Below are 24,176 nucleotides of genomic sequence, written 5' to 3' on the forward strand. Positions count from 1 at the left end.
TTATATAAGGAAACTGGCAGATGTCCAGGTACATGAGGACTGACCCAGAACCCAGGATGAGTGTAGATAACATGAACCTCCGTACAGTGTTTTGGTTTCTGATAAACTTCTGAGAAACGGATGAGACCTTTACCTTACTGAGTCATAAACAGACCCCAACTTCATCTGAACAAACGACCACCAATGTCTCTCTGTCCACTGTTAATTACTTCTACTTCAGTAAAGTATCTGATTACTTCTTCCATCTCTGAAAGTCGCACAACAACACGAGGAGAGTAACAGCTCCTGTTTTGTCAGTGGTTTGATGGGGACTGAGATCATTTGAGAAACTGTTTTAAACACATCAAACCACAAAACCTGTGCAGACGATCACGACCGAGGCAAAAAGGTCAGAAAGTCAACTCAGAGAAATTTCCTCCTTTTCTAAAAACTTCTCCTGCCATTGGCTTCTTAAGGGGGGAACCAGGCTGATGCTAACTTCAGGGCTGGACTACAGAAACACATCATCACTGCAGGACTGTATTGACGTGGGTCACTTTAACTGTTGCAGCTGCAAGGAATTATGGGACGTCATCCTCTCTTTTCCTTTCATAGAGGAAAGCCCAGTTTCTCCTCTGCTAAAGGAGATGAGACAGGAAGCACTGAAGCTCCTTTCCTCAGAGAACTGGACCCAGATACGGCCGGGGTCAACGTCCTTGTTAATCTTTAACATTCACTTTATTTAATTTCCCTGAGGGAGTCATCCCAAAGGATCAATAAAGTCATGTCTAAGTCTCACACTTTCAGTGCGAACAACTTCACTGACACTTCAGCTCCTTTCAGCTCGTTCCTGATGCTTCAGATCACTCTCTTCAGCTGCGACCTGAACTTTTACTGCCTGGATTTGAAATCAGGCTTAAACTTGTTCCTCTGTTTCAGCCTCCACTTCAGCTTCTTTCATAGTTTCATCTTAAGATGCATCTTCACTCCTTTTAGTGCGATCTACCGGACTATACAAACGTTTCCACCGCTGTTTCTAAAGGAGAGTTAACAGGTGAGTTCAGTCTCAGAATCAGAGCAGATTAATTCTCCTGGTTGTTTCAGAATGTGACCTGATGTGTTGAGGCTGCAGAGTCAAACATGTTGAAGACAAACACAGACTTTGAAATGTTTTCCTGATAAATCAGTGATGACACAGAGGCAGTTCATTTAACCCTGAACCTGTAGGAACAGAAGTGGATCAAACCAGATTCACATGTAGATTCTGTTAATGTAAAGCTTATTTACACTGAGAACAAACAGAGCTGTGACGTCTCAGGCTTCAGTCTTATCATCTCATTAAAATAATACACAGTAAATCATCTCACCCATACTTTTACTCCAACACTTCAACATTTAAACTTTCAGGTATTTTAACTGTTTTGAATGAGAGTGCATATATAGTTTCATTTTACAACTTAACCCTTTAAAATGTATTTTTACTGCACCTTCATACATGACCTGTGTGTAAGCAAACCATATTTCATATTTTTTTAAAACTGTGGAAAAAACTGAATAACTTCCAGAGTCAACCAGGGATTTTTTTTCAAAATGAAAAGTTGTATTTTGGAGCTCAGTGTGAAGTTTGGTGTAACCACCTTTTCTTCATTGAGTTACAGCTCAGTCACTTCTTCTCCACTAAGAGGAGCTCTTTACCACTAAAGGCCACAACTTACAAAACAGCGGCAACTAACAGCAAGGACAGTCTGCTTGTTAAATCTGACGTCAGGACCAATGAAAATCCTGTTTCCTGGTCCAGCTTCTCTGAGTCTCTCCTGTTTTCCAGATGCTGCAGTGCTGAGCCTGTGTTGTTTGAACAGATCTGAGTCCAAAAACTATTCAGAGTCATTTTACTGCTTCACTGTGATGAGGAAGAGAAGAAGAGGAAATGACTGCAGCTGATAAGTTACAGCTTTTAAACCAATGAAGAAAAACAAAGTTTGATGGCAGTGGGTTAGCTAGGTTAGCTGGCTAATGTTAGGACCAGTAAGGACTCACTGGTAAAACGGGTTTCTTGCTATGACCCCACATCGTTGTGTTTTGGTTTTCAATCTTTTTCTATGCTGCAGAAAAATAGTGAAAGTAGCTAGCTAAGATTCAAGATTCATGATTCATGATTCAAGAAGCTTTATTTATCCTGAGGGAAATTGCTGTGCACCAGTTGCAATACAGTGGTGGAAAAGCAATACAGTGTGAAGAGAGAGTAGGAATAAAGCTATTATAAGGAATATATAGGAATAAAGCTAATAAAATAAAGGCTAACATAAAATAAATTAACAAGTAGCTAAATGCAACAAATGCCACAAAGATTACAGTAACATAGGTATATACAATATACAACAATACAAACTGTCATTTAGTAGCATAGTTGGAATAAAATAAGTACAAGAACAGAAGTAAAGTGATAAGGTGAAATGGCATATAAAGTGATAAGTGGCATTATGGCCTCAGGACACAGTGTCTCCACTGTCCCTCTCACGACCAGAGGTAGATGAATTAAATAGTCTGATGGCCACAGGAAGAAAGGACTTCCTCTGGCGTTCTGTGTTACACTGGGGGGGGAATGAGTCTGTTGCTGAAGGTGCTTCTGTTCAAGGTTATCACCTGGTGGAGAGGGTGAGCATTGTTGTCCAGGATACTTTGCAGTTTACACAGCATCCTCCTCTCAGACACCACCAACAAAGAGTCCAGTTGGACCCCCAGGACCCCTCCTGATGATCCTGCTGATCTTGTTGGCGTCTGCTGCCCTCAGTCTGCTGCCCCAGCACACAGCACCAAAGAAGATGGCACTGGCTACCACCGACTGGTAAAACATCCTCAGCATGATGTTACATACGTTGAATGACCGGAGCCTCCTCAGGAAATAGAGTCGACTCTGGCTCTTCTTGTAAACAGCCTCCATGTTCTTGGCCCAGTCCAGTTTGCTGTCCAGGTGTACTCCAAGGTATTTGTAATCCGAGACAACATCCACAGTCACAATGCATCCTTCTTGAATTAGTAATTCAAGAAGGATGCATTCAAGTATATTATACTCCAGGAAAAGTGCTTGTTGGATGGTCAAACGGTGCCGTACTCTTCCAGTTTTAATTTGGGTTGCTATGTAAATTTCCCCATTGTGGGACTAATAAAGGATTATCTTATGTTATGTTGAACATAATTTGTGACTTTGAACACTTTCACATGATGTTCATGTGACCTAACAGCTCTCAACACCTCCTTGCATCTTTGATGATCTGATAACAAGTGAACCGTTCTAAGTACAGGTGTGAATGCACCCAAGATGCATTGAACAAGCACTGACATCCAGTCGCATTCAGAAGTGGTCTGGACTGTATATGGATTTAGCTTTGTCCATGAAGTCTGAACACTCTTAAAAAGAGATTCATAAAGAGTGCGTCAGACATCTTGGCCAGTTTGGTTTACCTGGAATACACCAAGCAGTAGACCTGGTCTGGGAAGTGTATCGCTGCCTCCTGCAGGTTAAAAACAACAGCACATTGGGTCTTTGCAAACAGAAATGATGTACGTGTTTATCTGCATGTAGAGCAGGGAAGTGAGATCTGGTCACAGGTGATCACTGGAGATGCAGGTGTGAAGTGACTTACTTAGAGCTATCCACTTGTGATTGGATCACCTGAGACGTATGTTAATACCTGGTCTGAACAGGGTCTTTGTGACAACAGGGTTTGATCGACCCAAAAAGGTTTGAATTTGTACAAATTAAAAAAGGGCCCCCACAAACTCCAACTAAAGGGTTCAATATGTGTCAAACAACTTGTTCCTACAAAGCTTTGTCCAAACATATCTATTCAATTCAATTCAATTCAATTTTATTTATATAGCGCCATATCACAACAAGAGTCATCTCAAGGCACTTTTCATATAGAGCAGGTCTAGACCGTACTCTTTAAAATAGGTATTTACAGAGAGAGACCCAACAGATCCACCATGAGCAGCACTAGGAGACAGTGGCAAGGAAAAACTTCCTTTTAAGAGGCAGAAACCTCGAGCAGAACCGGACTCAGGGTGGGCGGCCATCTGCCTCGACCGGTTGGGTTAAGAAGGGGGGGGGGGGGGGGAGGGGGGGGGATAGCAAGTTAATACTGAGTTAGTAACATGTAACATGGGATATGAAACCATACTGATGGAGAGAGAGAGAGAGAGAGAGAGAGAGAGAAAGGAGCTCAGTGCATCATGGGAGATCTCCCAGCAGTCTAGGCCTATAGCAGCATAACTAAGGGATGGTTCAAGCCTGAGCCAACCCTAACTATAAGCTTTATCAAAGAGGAAAGTTTTAAGCCGACTCTTAAAGGTACAGAGGGTGTCTGCCTCCTGAAACTGGGAGAAGGTTCCACAGTAGAGGAGCCTGATGACTGAAGGCTCTGCCTCCCATTCTACTCTTGGAAACTCTCAGCATTTTGGGAGAGCTAAAGGCAATGTCCACACGCGAAGGTAAAGTCAAAGGCCTCCCTCCTTAGAGAGGGAAGAGGTGCAATGAATCACTCCAACAAGTACACTGGAGCACTTTCATACAGTCTCTCGAGGACATTGATGGTGTTGTACTTGGTTCCACACACAGAAGATGAATGTAGTTGTGTAAACAATGACAGAAATTAACTTTGGAGAGAAATTCAAACCCTGCTTATTCTCTTACCTTCAATCACTGTGTGAAGTTGGTGTGTATGTTGGATCTTCAGTTTCTGAGCATTACAGAAATTATCTAACAGTGTTGTCATTTCTGTTGGAGTACACAAACCGAGATCTAACTAAATAATACTGTACGTTTCAAACAAACTTGTTCATACTAAGCTTCTGAACACATCTAAGGGCAAAGGTCTTTCTGTTACTATTTGAGTGTCCACACCCACAAGTGAGGCTTTCTTACTTTTGCACACCATCAAAATTTGCAAAAATTTACCAAATACTTCCTTATTTGATGTACAGACAAAACAGAGAAATAACAAGAACAGAAAATCAATTAGTTCCTCTGTCAACAAATTAATCAAACTGCAGCTGTTAGTTTTTTAAAGTTCAGTCATCTGATCCTGAACCACATCAGGACCAGGACCTGCTCCTTCAGGTCTTAAACCGTCTCCAGACTGAGCCGGTAAATCAGTGTGTTAATGAAATGTGATGTGAACTCACCGGCTGCTGATCATCCTCAGACTGATGTTTGACCTCAGAGACTGAAGAGTGAGAAGAGGAAGAGCTGAGGCCCAGTCCAGTTCCAGCTGCTCCACAGATTCAACCACCACAGTTAGAGAGTTACAGGAAGCTGTGTGTGTGTGTGTGTGTGTGTGTAGCTGATGAATCACAGGAAGCAGCTCTGTCATGTTTCTCATTTATTGGTGTTTTGAAGTTAAAACCTTCAGACTCTTTAAAGGGACATTCCACCCAGTAAACTAACATTAAACATGGAGGCCAGTGGACTGTCAGTGTCCTCTTTATTAGGTACACCTGCCCAGTCTACCACAGCCCAGTCTCTTGTTGTGAAGCCTCCTGTTCAGTGTTTGTTGATGTCTGGTGTTGTACTGGACTGTGTTAGACCACAGGTGTTCCTAATATTCTGAACAGCTGTGAAACTGAAGCACTGCTCCTTTAAAACAACAACAAACATGGACGCACAATGTCGGGAATGTTTTTTTTCTTTTTATCCAACGAGCTTCTTCAGGACTCCGTCCATCTGTCCATGTGTTCTCAGCGCCTGTTCCCATGGCGACCACTTCCTTGTGGTCTGTCGCCGCCGTGAGCCGTCGCCAACGTCACCTCCTCCAGGAAACTGAGAGAGAGAGAGAGAGAGAGAGAGAGAGGTAAACACACCTGGACTGTGACTCAGGTAAACCAGACCTCAGTGTGTGTGTGTGTGTGTGACCTCTTGGTGTTGTGGATGCTGCTTCCTCCCAGGACGATGCGGACTCCAGGTGTGCAGCGGTTCAGGTTGTAAACAGTCAGAGCTTCTTCATATGTGGCTCCACCAATCAGAAACACGATGATGTCCTGAGGCCTGACACACACACACACACACACACACACACACACACACACAGTGTGTTGAACTTGTGTGTCACAGGTCAGAAGGTGTGAGTTACCTGTCTCTCAGGCGTGTGTGTTACCTGTCTCTCAGGCGTGTGTTACCTGTCTCTCAGGTGTGTGAGTTACCTGTCTCTCAGGTGTGTGAGTTACCTGTCTCTCAGGTGAGTTACCTGTCTCTCAGGTGTGTGAGTTACCTGTCTCTCAGGTGAGTTACCTGTCTCTCAGGTGTGTGTGTTACCTGTCTCTCAGGCGTGTGAGTTACCTGTCTCTCAGGTGAGTTACCTGTCTCTCAGGTGTGTGTTACCTGTCTCTCAGGTGAGTTACCTGTCTCTCAGGTGTGTGAGTTACCTGTCTCTCAGGTGTGTTACCTGTCTCTCAGGTGTGTGTGTTACCTGTCTCTCAGGTGTGTGTTACCTGTCTCTCAGGTGTGTGTGTTACCTGTCTCTCAGGCGTGTGTGTTACCTGTCTCTCAGGCGTGTGTGTTACCTGTCTCTCAGGTGTGTGAGTTACCTGTCTCTCAGGTGAGTTACCTGTCTCTCAGGTGTGTGTGTTACCTGTCTCTCAGGTGTGTTACCTGTCTCTCAGGTGTGTGAGTTACCTGTCTCTCAGGCGTGTGTGTTACCTGTCTCTCAGGCGTGTGTGTTACCTGTCTCTCAGGCGTGTGTGTTACCTGTCTCTCAGGCGTGTGTGTTACCTGTCTCTCAGGCGTGTGTTACCTGTCTCTCAGGTGAGTTACCTGTCTCTGAGGCTGCTGGCTCCCAGGTATGGGAACTGACTGTCTTTGAGTCGACCTTTGATCAGCTGATCCAGAGTGTCATGAAGCAGAGGCTGATGCTGAGTGTACACGTTCTCCACACCCTGAACACACACACGCACACACACACACACACTGAGTCAGAAACTGAAAATATCTTGTGAATCTTTTTGGACCATGATGCATCAGGTGCGGCACCTTGAGTCCTTTGAAGAACTGTTTGGTGATGGCGACGGCGTCTGTCAGCGCGATGAGGTCACTTCCTCTGACTCTCTTCCCTCCATACTCGACCACAGACTGAACCATCTGTGAGAGAGGGGGGCGGGACACATTTGAACACTATAGCTCTAACCGTCCAATCAGAGCTGAGTACTGTCGATGAGATTGTTACCCTGCGATGGCGTTCGGACACTCCCCTCCTGCTCAGCTCGTCCATCAGCGACGGGAGGATGCTGCTGCTGTGGCGTTCGTACCTCAGAGCGTAGAGCATGACAAGGCGGACGGCGTCCAGCTCTGACAGACGAGGGTTCTGCAGCAGGCGGCGGACGCTCTGAAACGACAGGAAACACAGAGACGAGCTCGCCGACGCCCTGACGATCCAAACACAGACAGTCCCGCAGGAGGGACGAGTTCACCTGATGTTACCTGCTGAGCGCTGGAGTGGTCGTTCTGACAGGCCAGCTCCTGCTCCACCTCAGACACCTCCATCAGCTGACGCTCCGACACCAGCCGAGACAATTCGCCCACCACCGTCACGTGTTTGGACACGGTGCCAGACATCTTCTTAAACTGAGGGTAGTTATCTACGAATGCCTGCGGAGAGGAGACGGAAACACGAGGACTGTCCCTTTAAGACGCTGAGAAGAAACAGTAACTGAGGCTTTTTATTTTAACGTGTTAATGTGAGACCTTCATGTCAGAGATGGACTCCAGCTTCTGTTGTCCTTTAGGTCTCTTCCTCTGGAAATCCTCCATCAGGTTCTTGATATTGGTGCCGATCTCTCCAAAGTTCAGGTACAGGTTCTACAACACAGAAAAACCTTCATCAGTCAGAACAGAATCATTTCATTCACTGAGCTTTAGTTTACAGTCTCTGGCGTCTCAGAGGTGAAACCACTCGTCTTTGTGTTTTCAGACTCACGTTGGCGTAGAACTCGTCGTTCTCTGCCGACAGAACCACCTCCCTCAGGTCTTTGCTGATCCCAGGGACTCGGGACAGGTCGATCCTGTTGTTGTTCAGACCCAGCAGCTCATGGACCATGGCCTGGTAAGTCCACTATAGGACCACACGTCAACACACGTCGTCACAGACGAGTTCACACAGAAAACACAGAAACACTGAGTGAAGAACTCATGAAAACAGAGCTGGGAGATTCTGCGAACGTCTCTGAGACTAAACATCTGATGAGTCAATAACCAGAAGAAATAAACCTGGCGTGTGGCGTGCTGTGACTGGTCACCTGGTTGAGCAGAGGTGTGATGGCGTCGTCGCTCCGGTCGAGGATCAGCAGCAGAGGAGGAACCTCTGTCTTCCTGAAGTCAAACAGCTCGTACTCCTTGGTGATGATTTGCTGGTGACAGAGTGATGGGGGTTAGTACTGCAGTAAAAGTACCAACACTACACTGTGACAGTACACGTCCTGAAGTAAAAGTACTGAGGTACTAATGTGGAAGGAGCCTGTGTACTGCAAATGTAGTGAGACTAAAGTCAACTGAAGTACAAGTAGCTCCAAACCGTACTAAACTACAGTACTTGAGTAAATGTACTCAGTTACTTTCTGCCCCTGTTAAACACTGAGACCGTGTGTGATGGCAATGTTGTTGCCGTGGAAACCTTGACGCTCTCGGCCAGGCGTTTGGACATGTCAGAGGACAGCTGGTAACGGATCATCGGACACTTCTTCAGAGCGAGGAGGACGGAGGTCAGACCCTGAGTACAGCGAGACAACATGGAGGGCTCCCAGCTCCGCCCCTGACATACACACACACACACACACAGAGACAGACGACGGCCATGTTGGTTTAATCTACACACTGGTGAAGCATCAGAACGAACAGAGACGGGTCTGAGGTCTTACCCTGGCCACTCCCTGCAGGTTGAGGGAGAACAAGTGAGGATTCACCGCAATGAAGTCTCCATAAAACTCCTGCACACACACACACACACACTCTGTTAAACCTCCATCTTCATCACCACAGAACACGACCTCTGAGATCTGGACTGTGTCTGACTCAGGTCCGACGTGAGACTCACCTGGACTTCAGCCACCACTTCCTGTTCGTCAGCTTCAGCCAGAGCTTTGATCTCACTCTTACTGATCACATTACTGAAGTCTGAAACACACAGACAGACAGACAGACAGACACTGTGAGGATCATCCTGAAACACAGTGAGTCTCTGTTGGTTTAGAAATGTGTCTGTGTCCTGTGTGATTTGGTCTGAACTCGGTGATCAGCTCCTGGTGTCAGTGGAGTTCTCACTGTTTCACTGTGACACTGAAGGAAAGTTCAAATCAGGAGGATTCTGAATGAAGCTCTGCAGAGAACTCACAGATGAAGTAGACGCTGTACTTTGGTCTCCTCAGCTCCTGGATCAGATGCTCTACATTCTCCTGCAGAAATCACAAAGTTTAACTGTTTAGTTACAGGCACAGTGGATGTTATCTTCAGCTTCATCATCATCAGACAGAGAAGCAGCAGCTGGTCTGGTCTGTACCTTGGTGGGTCTCAGGAAGCAGATGGCCTTCAGGTGTTTCATGCTGTCTCTGTTCTGAGAGTCGATGCGTTCAAACAGGTAAACCTCCTTCTGCAGGATCTCAGACTGAGTGTAGACCACACTCACTATGCTGGTCTGTAACACACACACACATTAATGTTCACATCAAACATCAGACTTCAGTGACTTTGACCTTTGACCTCAGACAATCTGGTCTGAGTGTTTCTGGAATTTACACTCACATCAGACTCCAGAGTTTTAACTCAGGAGCCAAAAACAAAACCATCCAGTGAAGATGAGAGAGGTCAGAGGTCAGAGGTCAGAGGTCAGACTGGCTGGAGCTACAGTGACTCTTTACCACCGTGTCAGACTGAACAACAGCTCCAACCTTCAGATGGATGAACTACGACAGACAGGAACAGAAACCTGAGGCTGGACTGATGAAGACCAGGAACACAGAGCCTGGTCTGATGGATCTGGATTTCTGCTGAGGCAGCAGATGGTCAGGATCTGAGTCCATGAAGCCATCCTGCCTCATGTCAACAGTCCAGGCTTCTGCTGGTGCTGCAATGGTGTGGAAATGAGAGGTGTTCCTAATAAAGTGATCAATGAGTGTAACTACATTATAAACGACATATCAACACTTTCTCTCTGACTCAGTAACTGGGACCATAACCAGGACTGTGACTAACATTCAGCTGTGTTTACAGAAACCACCAGGACTCACAGACCCGGTCCCGGTCTCGGTGTCTCACCGTCTCTCTGTCCATCAGCAGCACCTTCATCCCGGGTCCGCTGCTCTCCACCATTTTGGAGATATACTGTTTCACAGCGAGCGTCACGTTCATGGCGGCGACGACACAACAACAAACAACAAACAAACCGCAGCAGCAGCTGTGTTTCCTCCGGTACCGACTCACAGATCCGGTCTCTAACCGTTCAGAACAAAACCAGCTGAGCTGCGACAACAACAAGCGGCAGCTTCCGGATTCTCCACGTCATTACGCCGCACGCACGGGCGCTGCGTTAGGACGTAGTTAACGTTTTTTTTTGTTGTTGTTGTTTGTTTTGTTTTTTTAATGGAAGTTCAAATATCTCAGAATATTTCTTAAAACAGAATTTAAGAAGCTGAATTTAGTGTCTCTGATAATATACAGTGTGTTCATTTAGTACAGACAGACTGTCGCCATATTAATAAATGTGCTGCATAGAAATAGAGACTAAATGGAAATGAGACCATTAGATAACATATGTTCTATGTTACTGCGGAAAACACTGAACCCACTGAACAAAGCTCATTCTTCAGTATCAGTAACAGTATCGATGGTAAACATTTTTCATCGTTATAATCAATCTATGTGAAGGATAAATGGATCTTTAAAATAAAGGATATGAAAATATTTCATTTAAACATTTATAAATCTATGGTTTAATCCACAGAACAGATTATGAATCGTCTCTGCGTGTATTTTAAGACCTTATTTAGATCCATATCAGGGCTGTTCCTGGTGTATCTCAGAAATTTATAAACTTAATATTTAGATCTGACGGCTCAACTGTTAGCTGAGCAACATTAGCAAAGCTAACACTTATGAGAGAAAGTTTAAAATAGTTTAGTGGTGAAAACCACGACTGAAAACAATGGAAGATATTTTCAACCAAGTGTTTAAAACCGCATGTGGTTTCACAAACGTCTGTTGTTGAATATTTTATCATTTAAACAACAAATGGTTGTTGTTTAGGAGCTTAGCTAACAGGGAAGCTTAGCTGGAAGATAATGAGCCTTATAGATTTAATGCAACTTATCTATAGTTGACGCACAGATCTGTAATTATCGCTGTGCTCATATTTATTGACGTTATGTTGTTAATTTAATGTCTTCGACGATCAGGTTAACACTAAGCTAGCCAGAGGCAGCTAACTAGCATCAGTGTGAATTGTTTCATATTTATAAACTACAGGAGCGACAGCGGACATGTATCCAGAGGCTAATTTAGTCTTACCATAGTTGGATGTTTTAATGAAACTGTTTCGTTGAGACTGAAGCGACATTCATTAATTTGCAGTAACTTTGATGAGGTGATCGCAGCTAACATTAACTAGTTAGCCAACATTAGCCCGTTTGACCGTTCATAGTCCGCATCCAGAACACTGAGCACGGTACCGGTACCGGACGGTGTTAGCGTTTACTTTTACTATAGCTTTTTAAGTTCTCGTTTAAGTCTGAATTACATATTATTTGAGTCAAATCAGTGAATAACCGGACCGGAAGAGTTTAAAATGTCATGTTAGCATGCTTATCTCTGTTAGCAAGCAGACATTAGGGTCGGTTCAACTCGAGGATGGACACTGCTGATGGTGGTTGTATTAATGTGAAGACATATTTATAACTGTATCAGATGAATAACGGATGAAAACAGGTATACGTGTTAGTTTCTTTTTCTTTTTTTTTTTAAATTCAAACTGAATGGAAATGGCTGCTGAGTAAGATATCCCTCCGCCTCCGTGCACTCTACCAGCACCAGGAGGAGGGGACGTGGCGGAGGGATACAGTTGTAGCGCCGTCGTCAGTCCAGGTTTGCAGCCTCAAACGGTGCTAACAGCTAACAGCTCCAGTCTGTGGACATCACTCATTCAATGAGTATTTTACAGAAAGACTACGTTTAAAAGCGGAATTTTTACGGAATAAGTTTCTATTTAACATATAAACGCTCCGGACAAGGTAAGAGGGCGCCGACTCCACTTTTTGTGCGGTTATCATGCAGAGTTATTGAAGTCACTGAGTTAGCTGGTAGGTTAGCCTGTTAGCATTGATAGATGAATGCTAGATTGACTGAGGGGGAGGAGGAGGGGAAGACTGGTGAAGAGCTCAGCATCACTGCTGTGAAGTAAAACACTCACAGTTTATTAATGTCTTGTTTAAATCAGCAGACAAACTGTAAAGTCAGTAAACTGATTTAGTTTGTGCTAACACTGTTAGCCTGTTTGTGCATTCATTAACATGTTAGCCTAGTTTGCTAACCGGCTGATCTGTACATCTTTTATAGCCTTTTTATTGTTGATCAGTCCTCAGTCAGTTCACAGATAAATAGTCCAGTGAGGAGAACTTTTACACATAAAACTTAGCAATTGTCCTTTCATTTTCATCGTATTTCAGTAAAACTAGAGACAAAAAGAAAGAAACAACAGACAGTTTCACAGTGTTCCAGATAGCATGGCTAACTGTGAGCTAATAGTCACATGGACGTTTATATGAAGATAAAAGTGAAGTTTATCCTTGAAATACTAAAAAGTAAAATGTGTGTGTATGTTATCATTGGTTATTTGCATTAATGGTGATTATATGTCTGTTAATGAGAATAAATGGCCATACGTGTCATTGACAAATATAATAACAGCTGTAGTTTCACAAAGACAGGAAGTGTGACAGACATGTGATATAACTGTTAGTAAATTCATGGACTTGATCAATGTATTCTCAATGTCAGTGTGTTCTCACCTGGTGTCTTCCCTCTGCAGGTGAGAGGGGGACGATGGAGGTGGAGTGTGCAGCAGGCGGAGGCTCTGACCTGCTGATGGAGTGTGATGAAGAGGAGCAGGAGGTTTGGCCTTCATCACCAGAGACAGACGAAGAGGAGGAGGATGAAGGTGAACAGATAAAACAAGGTGTCTGCATTGAGTTAACTAAACACAGTAACAGTAACAAGACTCAGGAGGGTTTGAAATATTTTCTCTGACCTGCTGTAATGTTTGTTAGAAAATGTTTTTCTGAAACAGCTCTAGCGCTGCTGATCCAGACCAGTTAAACAGTTTGCTTTTTTAACTGGGTAATCCATCTATCAGTGTCTGCTGTTTATCCAGGTTGAGCATAATGATTATCTCACGTTAATATAAGGGAGAATCGATATCTACAGCTGGAAAAAAGGGATAAAGGTGTGAGTGTGTCAGTAAATTCAGGCCTGAACATCTCCATTCTGTGGTTTTAAAAAGGTCTTTTAAATGTCTTAATGTAACTTGGTGAAACAGAAACATGCAGGATCAGGTGTTTCAGGTGTTTCAGGTCTCAGGTCAGTCACTGTCATGTGTCTGATATCATCTCATTAAATCTTTATACCTGAGATTTCACTGAACTAAACTCTGCTCTTTGTTCTTTTAAAAGCTGAAAAACCAGTGACTCTGTGTCTGCAGGTCTGGAGGCTGATGTCAGTCCCATGGAGCAGGGGAAGGAGACTGACCCCCCAGCAGTCAGGATCATTCCCATCCCAGTCCAACCAGTGAACAGCTGCAGCCCCCCCCCAGTCCACACAGTGAAGGTAACAGGATGCTAACAGCACTGATGTGACGCTCTGTCCACACTGATGCACCTCTGTGTTTAAACTACAACCTGTCACTGTTCACTCCAGGTGTGTTGTGATTGGATTAAATTTACCTGTTGTGTGTGTGTGTGTGTGTGTGTGTGTGTGTGTTCAGTCGTCAGGTGGCCTGGGCTTCCTGGTGAATGGTCGGTCGGTTCCTCTGCTGCCTGGAGGTCAGTACAGTTCACTGTGCTTTCTGAGCTCAGGTCCTCATAAAACTCACATCACTGAGAGTCATCGATGAGTCGATCAGTCAGTGTAACTGTAAGGTCCTCACCTTAGGTGTTTTCACTCAGCTCATGACGTGAATATACAACGTGAAAATGTGAGAGACTCACCTGTGAATAAACAGAAGATGAAGCTCGTCCAGTCCTGTGGAGGAGGCAGAGAGCAGCTACCAGGATCCTCAGACCAGAGCCTCTGACAGGCTGAGGCTGTGATGAGTTCATTCACTAAATCAACCTCCTTCCAGAAAAAAGTCATCACTTTTTCATGGTGTAGTTTTCACGCTCTGTGTGAAAGTCCTCGTACGAAAAACAACAGCAAGAAAAACTAAAGTGAGGTCCAAATGAAGACCGACTGTGTCTTTGTGTTGTAGGTGTTTCTCAGATCAGACCTGATCATCAAACAGTTAAACTCAACAGGTAATAATCACCTGTGTGTTGATGCTGCAGGTGGAGGTGTGGAGCTGAAGCTGCGCTCTCATCCTGGAGGTTCAGCCAGTGGGTTCACTACAGTCCAGATCCCCGTCACTCTGACAGTCCACAGTCCTGCAGGGACCCAGCTCATCAGCACCACGGCCTCCCTGACTGCCTCCGTCAGCTCACACACGCTCCCTGCTCCTCCTGCTGCTCTGCCCGAACCTGCACCTGAGGCTGAGCCCACTCCCATCATCACAGGTACCCCCCACCCCACCCTACCCTCAGTGTGATGCAGGTTAAAGTCCTGGTGGTTTCCTGACCTGTCCGTCCGTCTGTCCGTCCGTCTGTCTGTCTGTCTGCAGGTGTCGTCTCAGGTGAAGCAGCTCAGAAGGTTCTGAGTGACCACAGAGTGAACTTCAAACCTGGCCTGCCTCAGGTCGACCTGAAGACTCCGCCCTCTGCTACTGCACCTGCCCCACCCACCCTCCCCCTCCCCTCCCCTCGGCCCACCCCCAGCAGACTGGCAGCGGCTCACAAGCCGCGACGCAAAGGTTCGACTGAAGCTGCAGGTTTCTGTTTGAGTCTCTGAGAGTCTGGAGGAAGTTTTTATTTCAGCAAACTGAAGCTTCTCCTCCTCCTCACCAGCTGTCTGTCTGTGTCTCTGTCTGTGTCTCTGTCTCCTCAGGTCAGGGACCGGTCCCTCCTCCAGACTGTCTGGTCTGTGTGTCTCAGTACAAACTCATCACAGAGCTCAGAGGATTCATGTGTGTAAGTCCTGCAGACCAAGAACCAGACTCAGACTCAAACCCAGACTCAGACCACATGATGTCATATAACTGAAACAAATGGTGCGTTCAGGAGTCTAAACAGAGCGTGGGGCGTTCATGTGTTCATCAGCTGTAAGCAGAGTTCCTGACTGAATGATGGCTGTGGTCACAAGAACAAGAACATGTTCTGACCTCCTCTTCCTCCTCCTCCTCCTCCTCCTCCAGATGTGCAGTCCTGAGATCGCTCAGAGTCTGAAGAACCTGAAGAAGAAGAACAGATCTTACAGGAAGCACAGAGACAGGAAGACTTCTAGAGACTCAGGGAGCAGCAGTAAAGTGTCCAGGACTCGACCTGGACCTGGACCTGGACCTGGACCTGGACCTGGACTCCCTGCTGTGAGTTTACTCTGCTGTCTGTTAAACCTTTACTTTCTGTGTCTCCCTCAGTCTGACCTGGTCTCTCCTCTTCAGAGGACTCGCAGGTTGTCTGATGACCTCCTGTCAGGCCAGTTCACCGCCCCCCCCTACAACATCCTCCATCAGGACCAGTCCGAGCCCCCCTCAGACCCCCCCCATGGTAAACTGGTCATACTGGTGGAGGACTTTTACTACGGCTCCGCCCCCGGACGGAGCGGGCTCAGACCCAGCCTGCAAGGCAGGAAGTTCACAGGACCGTACCGCTGCATTCACTGTTCCAAGACGCTGCGCAACAACATCCAGTGAGACCACACACACACACACACACACACACACACACACACACACACACACAAAACACACCAACACTCAGTGTCCAGTTTATTAGGAACAGCAGATTCCTGTAATGAGTCCTTCTGATGTTTCAGATGTGTTGATTCACAGACAGCTGTTTCTGTTCTTTTGTTCACCTCATTGATATCAACAGACTGTGATTAATAAACTGTCAGCTTGCTGTGTTTTGATGCTGGAACAAGCTGCAACAATGAGTCAGTAAACTGAGAAAATGAGAAAGAAAAAGAAAACTTCTCTTAAATTAAATAATCGTTTGAATAATTTTTTAAGCAAAAATGTAAAAATATCTGATGTATAAACCAACTCCACCACGGTCACATGACGTCAACGTCTCCACCACTAAGCTTCCAACTGGTCATTTCATTTAGCTCTGAGCTCTTCTACAAAAGCCTTTCTTCTTAGAAAGTTAGTGAGAGTTTGAAAGAGCATGAGTAGAAACACAACGAGGCTGTAAAGGTGGACTGGTGAGTAGATGGGTTTTCAAACCACAGAAGAAGTGACGTTAGTGGTTTTGTGTCTCAGGTTGATGAGTCACATGTGGCAGCACGTGACCATGATGTCTCAGGAGGACGGAGACGTGGACTCAGCCTCTTCATGTCCTCACTGCTTCCGTCACTTCCTGTCCCCGTTCAAACTGCAGTGCCACCTGGAGGCTGTTCACAGCCAGTACAAGTCCACAGGTAACACACACACACACACACACACACACACACACACACACACACACACACAGACTGTTGTTGTACCGGGTGTTGTGTGTCTGTGTTGCAGCGACCTGCAGGATCTGTGAGCTGGACTTCAGCAGTGAACCAGATTTCCTGTGGCACATGAAGAACACTCATAAACCAGGAGAGATGCCGTACGTCTGCCAGGTGAGACTCTTCACCACCTTCACCACCTCTCTGTTCATACCTGTGTGAATATCTAACATCTACCTGTGTACCTGCTGCAGGTGTGTGACTTCAGGTCGTCCTTCTACTCAGACGTCTGGTCTCACTTTGAGGAGGTTCACTCTGACACCAAACACCTGCTGTGTCAGTACTGTCTGAGAGTCCTGCGCAGCAACACCTGCTATCAGCAGCACTTCGCCAGACACCAGGTACACACTACTACACACTACTACTACTACACACTACTACTACACACTACTACTACTACACACTACTACTACACAACTACTACTACACACTACTACTACACACTACTACTACTACACACTACTACTACACAACTACTACACACTACTACTACTACACAACTACTACTACACACAACTACTACTACACACTACTACTACTACACAACTACTACTACTACACACTACTACTACTACACACTACTACTACTACACACTACTACTACTACACACTACTACTACACACTACTACTACTACACACTACTACTACTACACACTACTACTACACACTACTACTACACACTACTACTACTACACACTACTACTACTACACACTACTACTACACACTACTACTACACACTACTACTACACACTACTACTACACTACTACTACACAACTACTACTACACACTACTACACTACTACTACTACACACTACTACTACACAACTACTACTACTACACACTACTACTACTACACACTACTACTACACACTACTACTACTACACACTACTACTACACACTACTACTACTACACACTACTACTACTACACAACTACTACTACACACTACTACTACTACACACTACTACTACTACACAACTACTACTACACAACTACTACTACACACTACTACTACTACACACTACTACTACACACACTACTACTACACACTACTACTACTACACAACTACTACTACACACTACTACTACTACACACTACTACTACTACACACTACTACTACTACACACTACTACTACACACTACTACTACTACACACTACTACTACACACTACTACTACTACACACTACTACTACACACTACTACTACTACACACTACTACTACACACTACTACTACTACACACTACTACTACACACTACTACTACTACACACTACTACTACTACACACTACTACTACTACTACTACACACTACTACTACTACACACTACTACTACACACTACTACTACTACACACTACTACTACTACACACTACTACTACACAACTACTACTACACACTACTACTACTACACACTACTACTACTACACAACTACTACTACACACTACTACTACTACACACTACTACTACACAACTACTACTACACACAACTACTACTACACAACTACTACTACACAACTACTACTACACACACTACTACTACACACTACTACTACACACTACTACACAACTACTACTACATACTACTACTACACACACACTACTACAGTGTAGTACACAGTGTTGATCCAGTATCTGCTCAGTTACAGTCAAACAGTGATGAATGTTCAGACTCTTAAACACTTGAAAAGCTGAAGGTGTTGAGAGCAGCTTCATGATTGATGATCCAAACTGATCGACTGGTGATTGATCTGCTCTCAGAGTCTTAGTGAAGCTGGTTTCTGTCGTCTGTGTGTCGATGTGTTTTCAGAAGAAACACGTGTTCGGCTGTGAGAAGTGTCGCCTTCACTTCCTGTACGTTAAAGAACGCATCGAACACAAACTGCTGCATCACAAAACCCACATCAGACCGCCTCAGCTCACCGGACTCAGACCTGGGACCAAGGTATGCTTCGACCCGGTCTGCCTCGGCCCAGTCCTCAGACGGTGATGTTTGTGTGTCTGTTGGTGATAACGCGTGTGTGTGTTCAGGTGACGGTGAGGACGTACTCTGTGGTCAGAGGATCTGAGACTGAAGAAGCTGAGCAGAAATCAGCCGTTCCCTGTAAGGTGAGTCTGTCGGGGACCGAGGCTCCGAGTGTGAAAGCTACCTGAGGTCAGGGGTCATGTGACTCAGCAGGACAGGAACATGTGACCTGAGCCGAGGCGTCGCCGCCTCCTGGTTTCATTCCTCAAAGTCAAACGTCATTGTGACCATCATCAAGAATCCACGTTACAGTATGTGGAGAGTGGTGGAGACAGAAGCAGGTAATCCTGGTCCTGTTCTGTGTTTCAGGTGGTGGATGTTGACCCCCCTCCCCCCCCACAGGAGCCTCCTAAGAGAAAATCAGTGGAGAGTCTGGGCCCCCTGCTGAGCAGCCTCAGGTACCTGACGTCTGAGACCACGTTTCACAGTTTCAGTCCTCACAGTTCATTGTCCTGACATCACCCCCCCCCCCCCTCTGTCTCAGTCAGACCACTGGTGTCTCCTGCCCCCCCCCTCGCTGTGTGGAGTGTCTGTCTGTGGTCCAGGACTTCAGGACCCACTTCCCATCTCTGGTCCACTGCTCCCTCTGCAGGTTCATCACCTGCTGCTCCACCTCCTACGCCAACCACATGATCAAGTGCGTCTGCATCATGAACAAACTGAACCAGTTCACATGTGGTTGAATGACAATTTTAAACAAACCTGTGTGTTTTCTCACAGTAACCACGCGACCTGCAGGAAGACTCCTCCGTACCAGAGCATCTTCCTGTCAGACCCCCGGTAACCATCCACTGCCCCCACATCTCGCTGTAGTCACTTCATACTTACCATGAAGACCTGTTAGGCCAGCTTAACCAGCTTAACCAGCTTAACCAGTACCGACTCTCGTCACTGACAAACACAGACGTTAGCTCACAGGACACATCCCACCACGTTTGTGTTGTTGTGAGACCTCAGACTCTGAATCTTCATGAAACCTGTTTCAGGTCGTCTCAGAGGCTGGACTGTGAGTCCTGTTCACTGTCCACCTACAGAGGAGACCTGATGGCCAATCACCTGACAGAGAGACCTGATCACTGTTGCAGAACACACTCAGGTAACACACACCTGTCTGCGTCACCTGATTCTCTGTTGAACCACAGTGTCCTCAGTGTTGTTCATCGTACGACCATCAGGTGGCAGCAAAGTAAAGTCATCAGATCCTTCACCTTGTTCAGGTGCAGCAGTCTCACTCTGTTCACACCAACAGATCATCACGTAAACATCAGTTTGATTATTGATTTGTCATTGATAATAATGATAACTGATGATGTTCCTCCGAGTGGATCAAACGGTGTGTGTTGTTTCAGAGACGAGCGTCAGCAGAGCTCAGCCAACACACAACTCTCACAGGTACATACACACACAGACACACTCACTCTCTGATGTGATAGTATGATGAAGTGATGTGGTGGGTTTGATCGTTTTCACTTCATTTTCAATGGGAAGTTGTCATGTTTATGTCGTCATGGTTACTGCTGCTCCGATGGAACCATGTGTTTTGCTGCAGGAATAAGAACGTTAACCTTTGACCCGTCAAACAGGAAATTAAAGTTATTCTGTCTCGATGTGACGATGGTCACATGACTACAAACACCTGAGCAGCTCTCTGGCTTCTTCCTGAGCTTTCAACCACTTCTCATGAAACCTTTTTTCTTCTTTTTTCTCTTTCTCTTCTCATCCCTCTCTCCTTCTGCTCCTGACATCACTTCCTGTGCAGTTATTGATCCTTTTAATAAAACCTGATCAGAAATCAGTTCAGACAGAAACTGTTTCCTTTGTGTCCCCTTCCTCACCCCTCCCTTCCAGCGTTACTTCACCAGGTGGTCGGGGTCGTGGATCCTTCATCCCCATCCACCTCCTCCCCTCCGGTCAGACCTCCACCCAGCTGTCAGTGAAACCCCTCACCTCCCCCTCTCCCCTCTCCTCTCCGCCGGCCATGACCATCAAGTTCCTGGGGCCCCGCCCACAACCTGAGCAGGTGAGGAGGCAGCTGACGTGTTTCTGTCACAGATGACCTCAGTGTGTGATGTCAGCTGTTCACCTGTTCCCTCCCTCCCCAGCCTCCAGGTCCTCCTCTGTCGGCGTCCCAGCTCTCCGTCGTCCTCTCCTCTCTGTGTCACGGCCTCTCTCAGGCCTCCCGCCGCTACCTCACGCCGGCCGCCAAGATCTCGTCATGGACGCGGCAGCAGGAGCGTGGGCTGTGGGGCAGGAGGTGGAGCTGGGGCTCAGAGAAGCTGTCGGAGTGGCTGGTGAACCAGAGGGAGCAGCAGCTGACAGTGAACGAAGCCCTGCTGCTGCAGGCGGCCAGAGGAGCTCTGGGAGAGCACAGTCAGCTGCTGGACTGCTACCGCTGGACCGTGGACTTCCTGCTGAGACACGACGCCAGTCTGCAGACTGCCACCACCACTGCCACCACCAACAGAGTCGCACTGCCCGCCAAGATCAGAGACAACATCCACTCATTCATACAGTCCACCTGCTCCCAGGTCAGTTCACTGAGACCCAGAACTGAGGTTTAGATTTAGAATAAAACCTTTCAACGTTATCTTAAAAGAAATCGTGCAGCAGCACTTCTGACAAAGTTACCTGAACATTTAAAATCACAAAATGTTCCCCTGAAGATTTATACAGTAAATAAAAGAGAAATAAGCTTTTCTTCAGTGCAGTGAGAGTTTAGAGACCGAGAGTTAGAAGCTCCAGAAAACTTTTGGTTTCAGTTCTTTAAATGTTCTATATTAACAACATGTGAAAACCAAGCTACTCCATTACTGAGTATTCCTGCAGCTGAACACGTCTAATAACAATATTTAACTCTGGAGAATTTTATTTCTAATGCACTTTTCATTAAAAATAAATCTCAGAGTGCTACAGAGTAAAATCAACTGTGCACCATCTGCACAGTCCAGATGTGTATTAACACAGGCTCCATAGCAGCTCCAGCTGTCACATGATTCCACCATGTTGGCAGGAAAAGCCTGAGCAAAAGTTAGCTCCACAAAACCCACACCACGCTACTCCACTGAAACGTGAAAATAGAATTGTGTTCCTGATGTGAAGTGATCTCTTCCTCTTCTTCTGCTGCTTCAGCTCGTTTTCTGGCAGCGATCCGTCTGTGTCGTCTTCAGGATCTTTAGGAAGCGTGTTCACTTTTTATAAATCAGACAGACGAGTTAGCTGTTAGCAACGGCTTTCCTGCCGATATGGTGGTGTTATGATTCGACTGTTGCATGCTGGGATTGTGTGACATCATCTATCGGAGTCTCTGACAGTAACCACGGTGGTTGCATGAAGGTGAACGTTGTGTTTTTGTTCAGATCCAGACGACAGCTCTCCCCCCTCACTGCGTCGCCTCCATGGACGAGTTCTCCATCTTCGTGGACTCAGACCGGTTCAGTAATCAGAGCCCGGCAGCCTTCCAGCTGTCGGGGTCCTCTGAGGACAGACCTGTGCTGGACGTGGTCCTTTGTGCTCTGTCTGACGGGACCCTCCTCCCCCCCCTGCTGCTCTTCAGAGGAGCTCCCTCACAGGTTCCTGAAGGGTTCCCTGACAACGTCCTGCTGGAGGCTCGACAGGAAGGATTCACCGATGACCACCGTCTGCACATCTGGATCGACAAGGTCAGGACCAGGACCAGAACCAGGACCCTAACCCTCCTCCACCTGCTGCTGCACTGACTCACTGTGAGATATTAGGTCTAACCCTCTCTGTATCTGTGCAGGTGTGGCGCCCCCACGTGGCCGACAGTCAGTCTGTCCTGATGGTGGACGTCCATCGAGGTCACGCGACGGACAGGTTCAGAGAGCATCTGTCCTCGGTCTCCACGGACCTGATCCTGATCCCGTCAGGATGCAGCTGTCGCCTGCAGCCGCTCGACGTCTGCGTGACGCCAGTGCTCAGAGACTTCCTGCAGGTAGTCTCACCTGTCTCACCTGTGTGTGTCTGAGGTATTGATCATAATAGATTGATGTATTGATCGTGGTCCTCCTGCAGGCCCGGTGGACTCAGCTGGTGTCTCAGGGGGGTCTGGATGGTCTGGGTCTGGACCAGCTGGCTCTGACTCTGGCCTGCTGGATCAGTGAAGTCTCCTTTGCGCTGAACTCCGAGACAAACTTCCTGCGCAGGTCTGAACACCTGGATTCACCTCACTCTCTCTTCTAGTCTCTACCCTCAGGTATCAGTGTTTCTTCTTCTGTGGTGTTAATGATGTTCTGTGTTGCCATGGTAACCCCGCAGGTCATTCAGCTCAGTGTGCGACCTGCAGCAGGTGGAGGATCGACGGGAGGCAGCGACAATGATCCGAGCTCTGACCGAGGTTCTCATCCAGCCCCTGGACACACCGGAACCAGGACCAGGACTAGGACTAGGACCAGGACCAGGACCGGAGCTGGAGCTGCTGCTGGTGATGGAGGAGGAGAAACAGGAGAAGATAGAGATCAGGGAGGAGGAGGAGGAGAAACGCAGGATAAACACAGAGATGGACGACTGATCCAGTTATAGAGGAGGAGGAGGGGGAAGGGGAGGAGGAGGTGATGCAGGAGGAAGTGTGTGGTTCCTCTGCAGTGTTAAACCTTCTGTCACAGAAACAGGATGTTTTTCCTGTTGACCCTTCACAGTAAAAGTCTGTGATTCACCTGTATAAAGCTTTTAATGTGAAAGAGCAGCAGCAGGAAGTAGCTGCAGGGAAACGATCTGATTGGTGGAAATGAACAAATCGATGGCGCTGAGAATCTACCTCAGAGAAAATCAGACATCAGCCGTCAGAGCTGATCAGAACTCTCCCATAACTGATCGATAAACTGATCAATCAGCTGTTGGATGGTGTTTGTAAATGAATCATTTGTTAGTTTTTTATCGCAGCATGAATTCATCTGAGATTTTCAAATAAAGAGACGATGATCAGACTGAGACAGAGTGAACAGTTTATTAGGAACAGCAGATTAATCAATAACAACACAAACTGGTCACCTCCTCTCAACAAACAAACAAACAAACAGGCTGCAGCGTTCAGACATACACAAACATCCTCCAACATCTGGACACACACACACACTTGTGTTATCTGTACCTGTGAGGACCTTAAAGTCTGAACCTGCTGAACAGTCCTCACAGTAACACAGAGTCAGTCCAGGTTCAGGTCTGTGCCCTCCATGGAAGAGGAAGAAAGAAAGAAAGAAAGGGAGGAAGGAAAAAGAAAAAGAGAAAAAGGAAATTAGAAAGGAAGGATGGGAGGAAAGAAAGAAATGACCAATGACAGGAAGAGGAGGAAACATGATGAAAAGTCTTTTTAATAAG

General features: G+C 46.3%; 2 protein-coding genes and 1 long non-coding RNA gene across 4 annotated transcripts; 2 read left to right on the forward strand and 1 right to left on the reverse strand.

Annotated features, from left to right (window-relative positions):
* Positions 1-5,345: 5,345 nt before the first annotated feature.
* vps45 (vacuolar protein sorting 45 homolog) lies at positions 5,346-10,539 on the reverse strand. The gene is made up of 15 exons (XM_018686644.2): positions 10,277-10,539; positions 9,522-9,656; positions 9,357-9,417; positions 9,060-9,139; positions 8,884-8,952; positions 8,640-8,777; positions 8,266-8,376; positions 7,947-8,081; positions 7,715-7,828; positions 7,451-7,618; positions 7,197-7,355; positions 7,004-7,111; positions 6,788-6,909; positions 5,891-6,022; positions 5,346-5,797 (listed from the first exon to the last, which is right to left on the reverse strand). Exons 1-15 carry the CDS (start codon positions 10,367-10,369, stop codon positions 5,716-5,718), a joined length of 1,707 nt encoding a protein of 568 aa, XP_018542160.1. The 5' UTR covers positions 10,370-10,539; the 3' UTR covers positions 5,346-5,715.
* Positions 6,197-6,585, forward strand: LOC127142299 (uncharacterized). Its single transcript, XR_007812830.1, has 3 exons — positions 6,197-6,280; positions 6,367-6,412; positions 6,455-6,585. It is a non-coding gene; the product is annotated as an uncharacterized LOC127142299 (long non-coding RNA).
* A 323-nt stretch (positions 10,540-10,862) lies between the features above and the next one.
* On the forward strand, positions 10,863-23,791 carry pogza (pogo transposable element derived with ZNF domain a). 2 transcript variants are annotated; one of them, XM_051069282.1, is made up of 25 exons: positions 10,863-12,243; positions 13,041-13,187; positions 13,710-13,834; positions 13,992-14,049; positions 14,551-14,775; positions 14,880-15,068; positions 15,203-15,285; positions 15,510-15,680; positions 15,756-16,003; positions 16,578-16,735; positions 16,827-16,927; positions 17,008-17,154; positions 18,627-18,761; positions 18,848-18,925; positions 19,152-19,240; positions 19,327-19,479; positions 19,563-19,622; positions 19,829-19,938; positions 20,192-20,234; positions 20,691-20,862; positions 20,945-21,370; positions 22,199-22,501; positions 22,603-22,794; positions 22,875-23,005; positions 23,118-23,791. In XM_051069282.1, exons 2-25 carry the CDS (start codon positions 13,055-13,057, stop codon positions 23,368-23,370), a joined length of 3,783 nt encoding a protein of 1,260 aa, XP_050925239.1. In that variant the 5' UTR covers positions 10,863-12,243; positions 13,041-13,054; the 3' UTR covers positions 23,371-23,791. The 2 variants fall into 2 exon arrangements, with proteins under 2 accessions (XP_050925239.1, XP_050925240.1); XM_051069283.1 differs by having other exon boundaries at positions 13,041-13,169.
* The last annotated feature ends 385 nt before the right edge of the window (positions 23,792-24,176 follow it).

This window comes from Lates calcarifer, linkage group LG3 (assembly GCF_001640805.2).
Source record: "Lates calcarifer isolate ASB-BC8 linkage group LG3, TLL_Latcal_v3, whole genome shotgun sequence".
NCBI lineage: Eukaryota > Metazoa > Chordata > Actinopteri > Centropomidae > Lates > Lates calcarifer.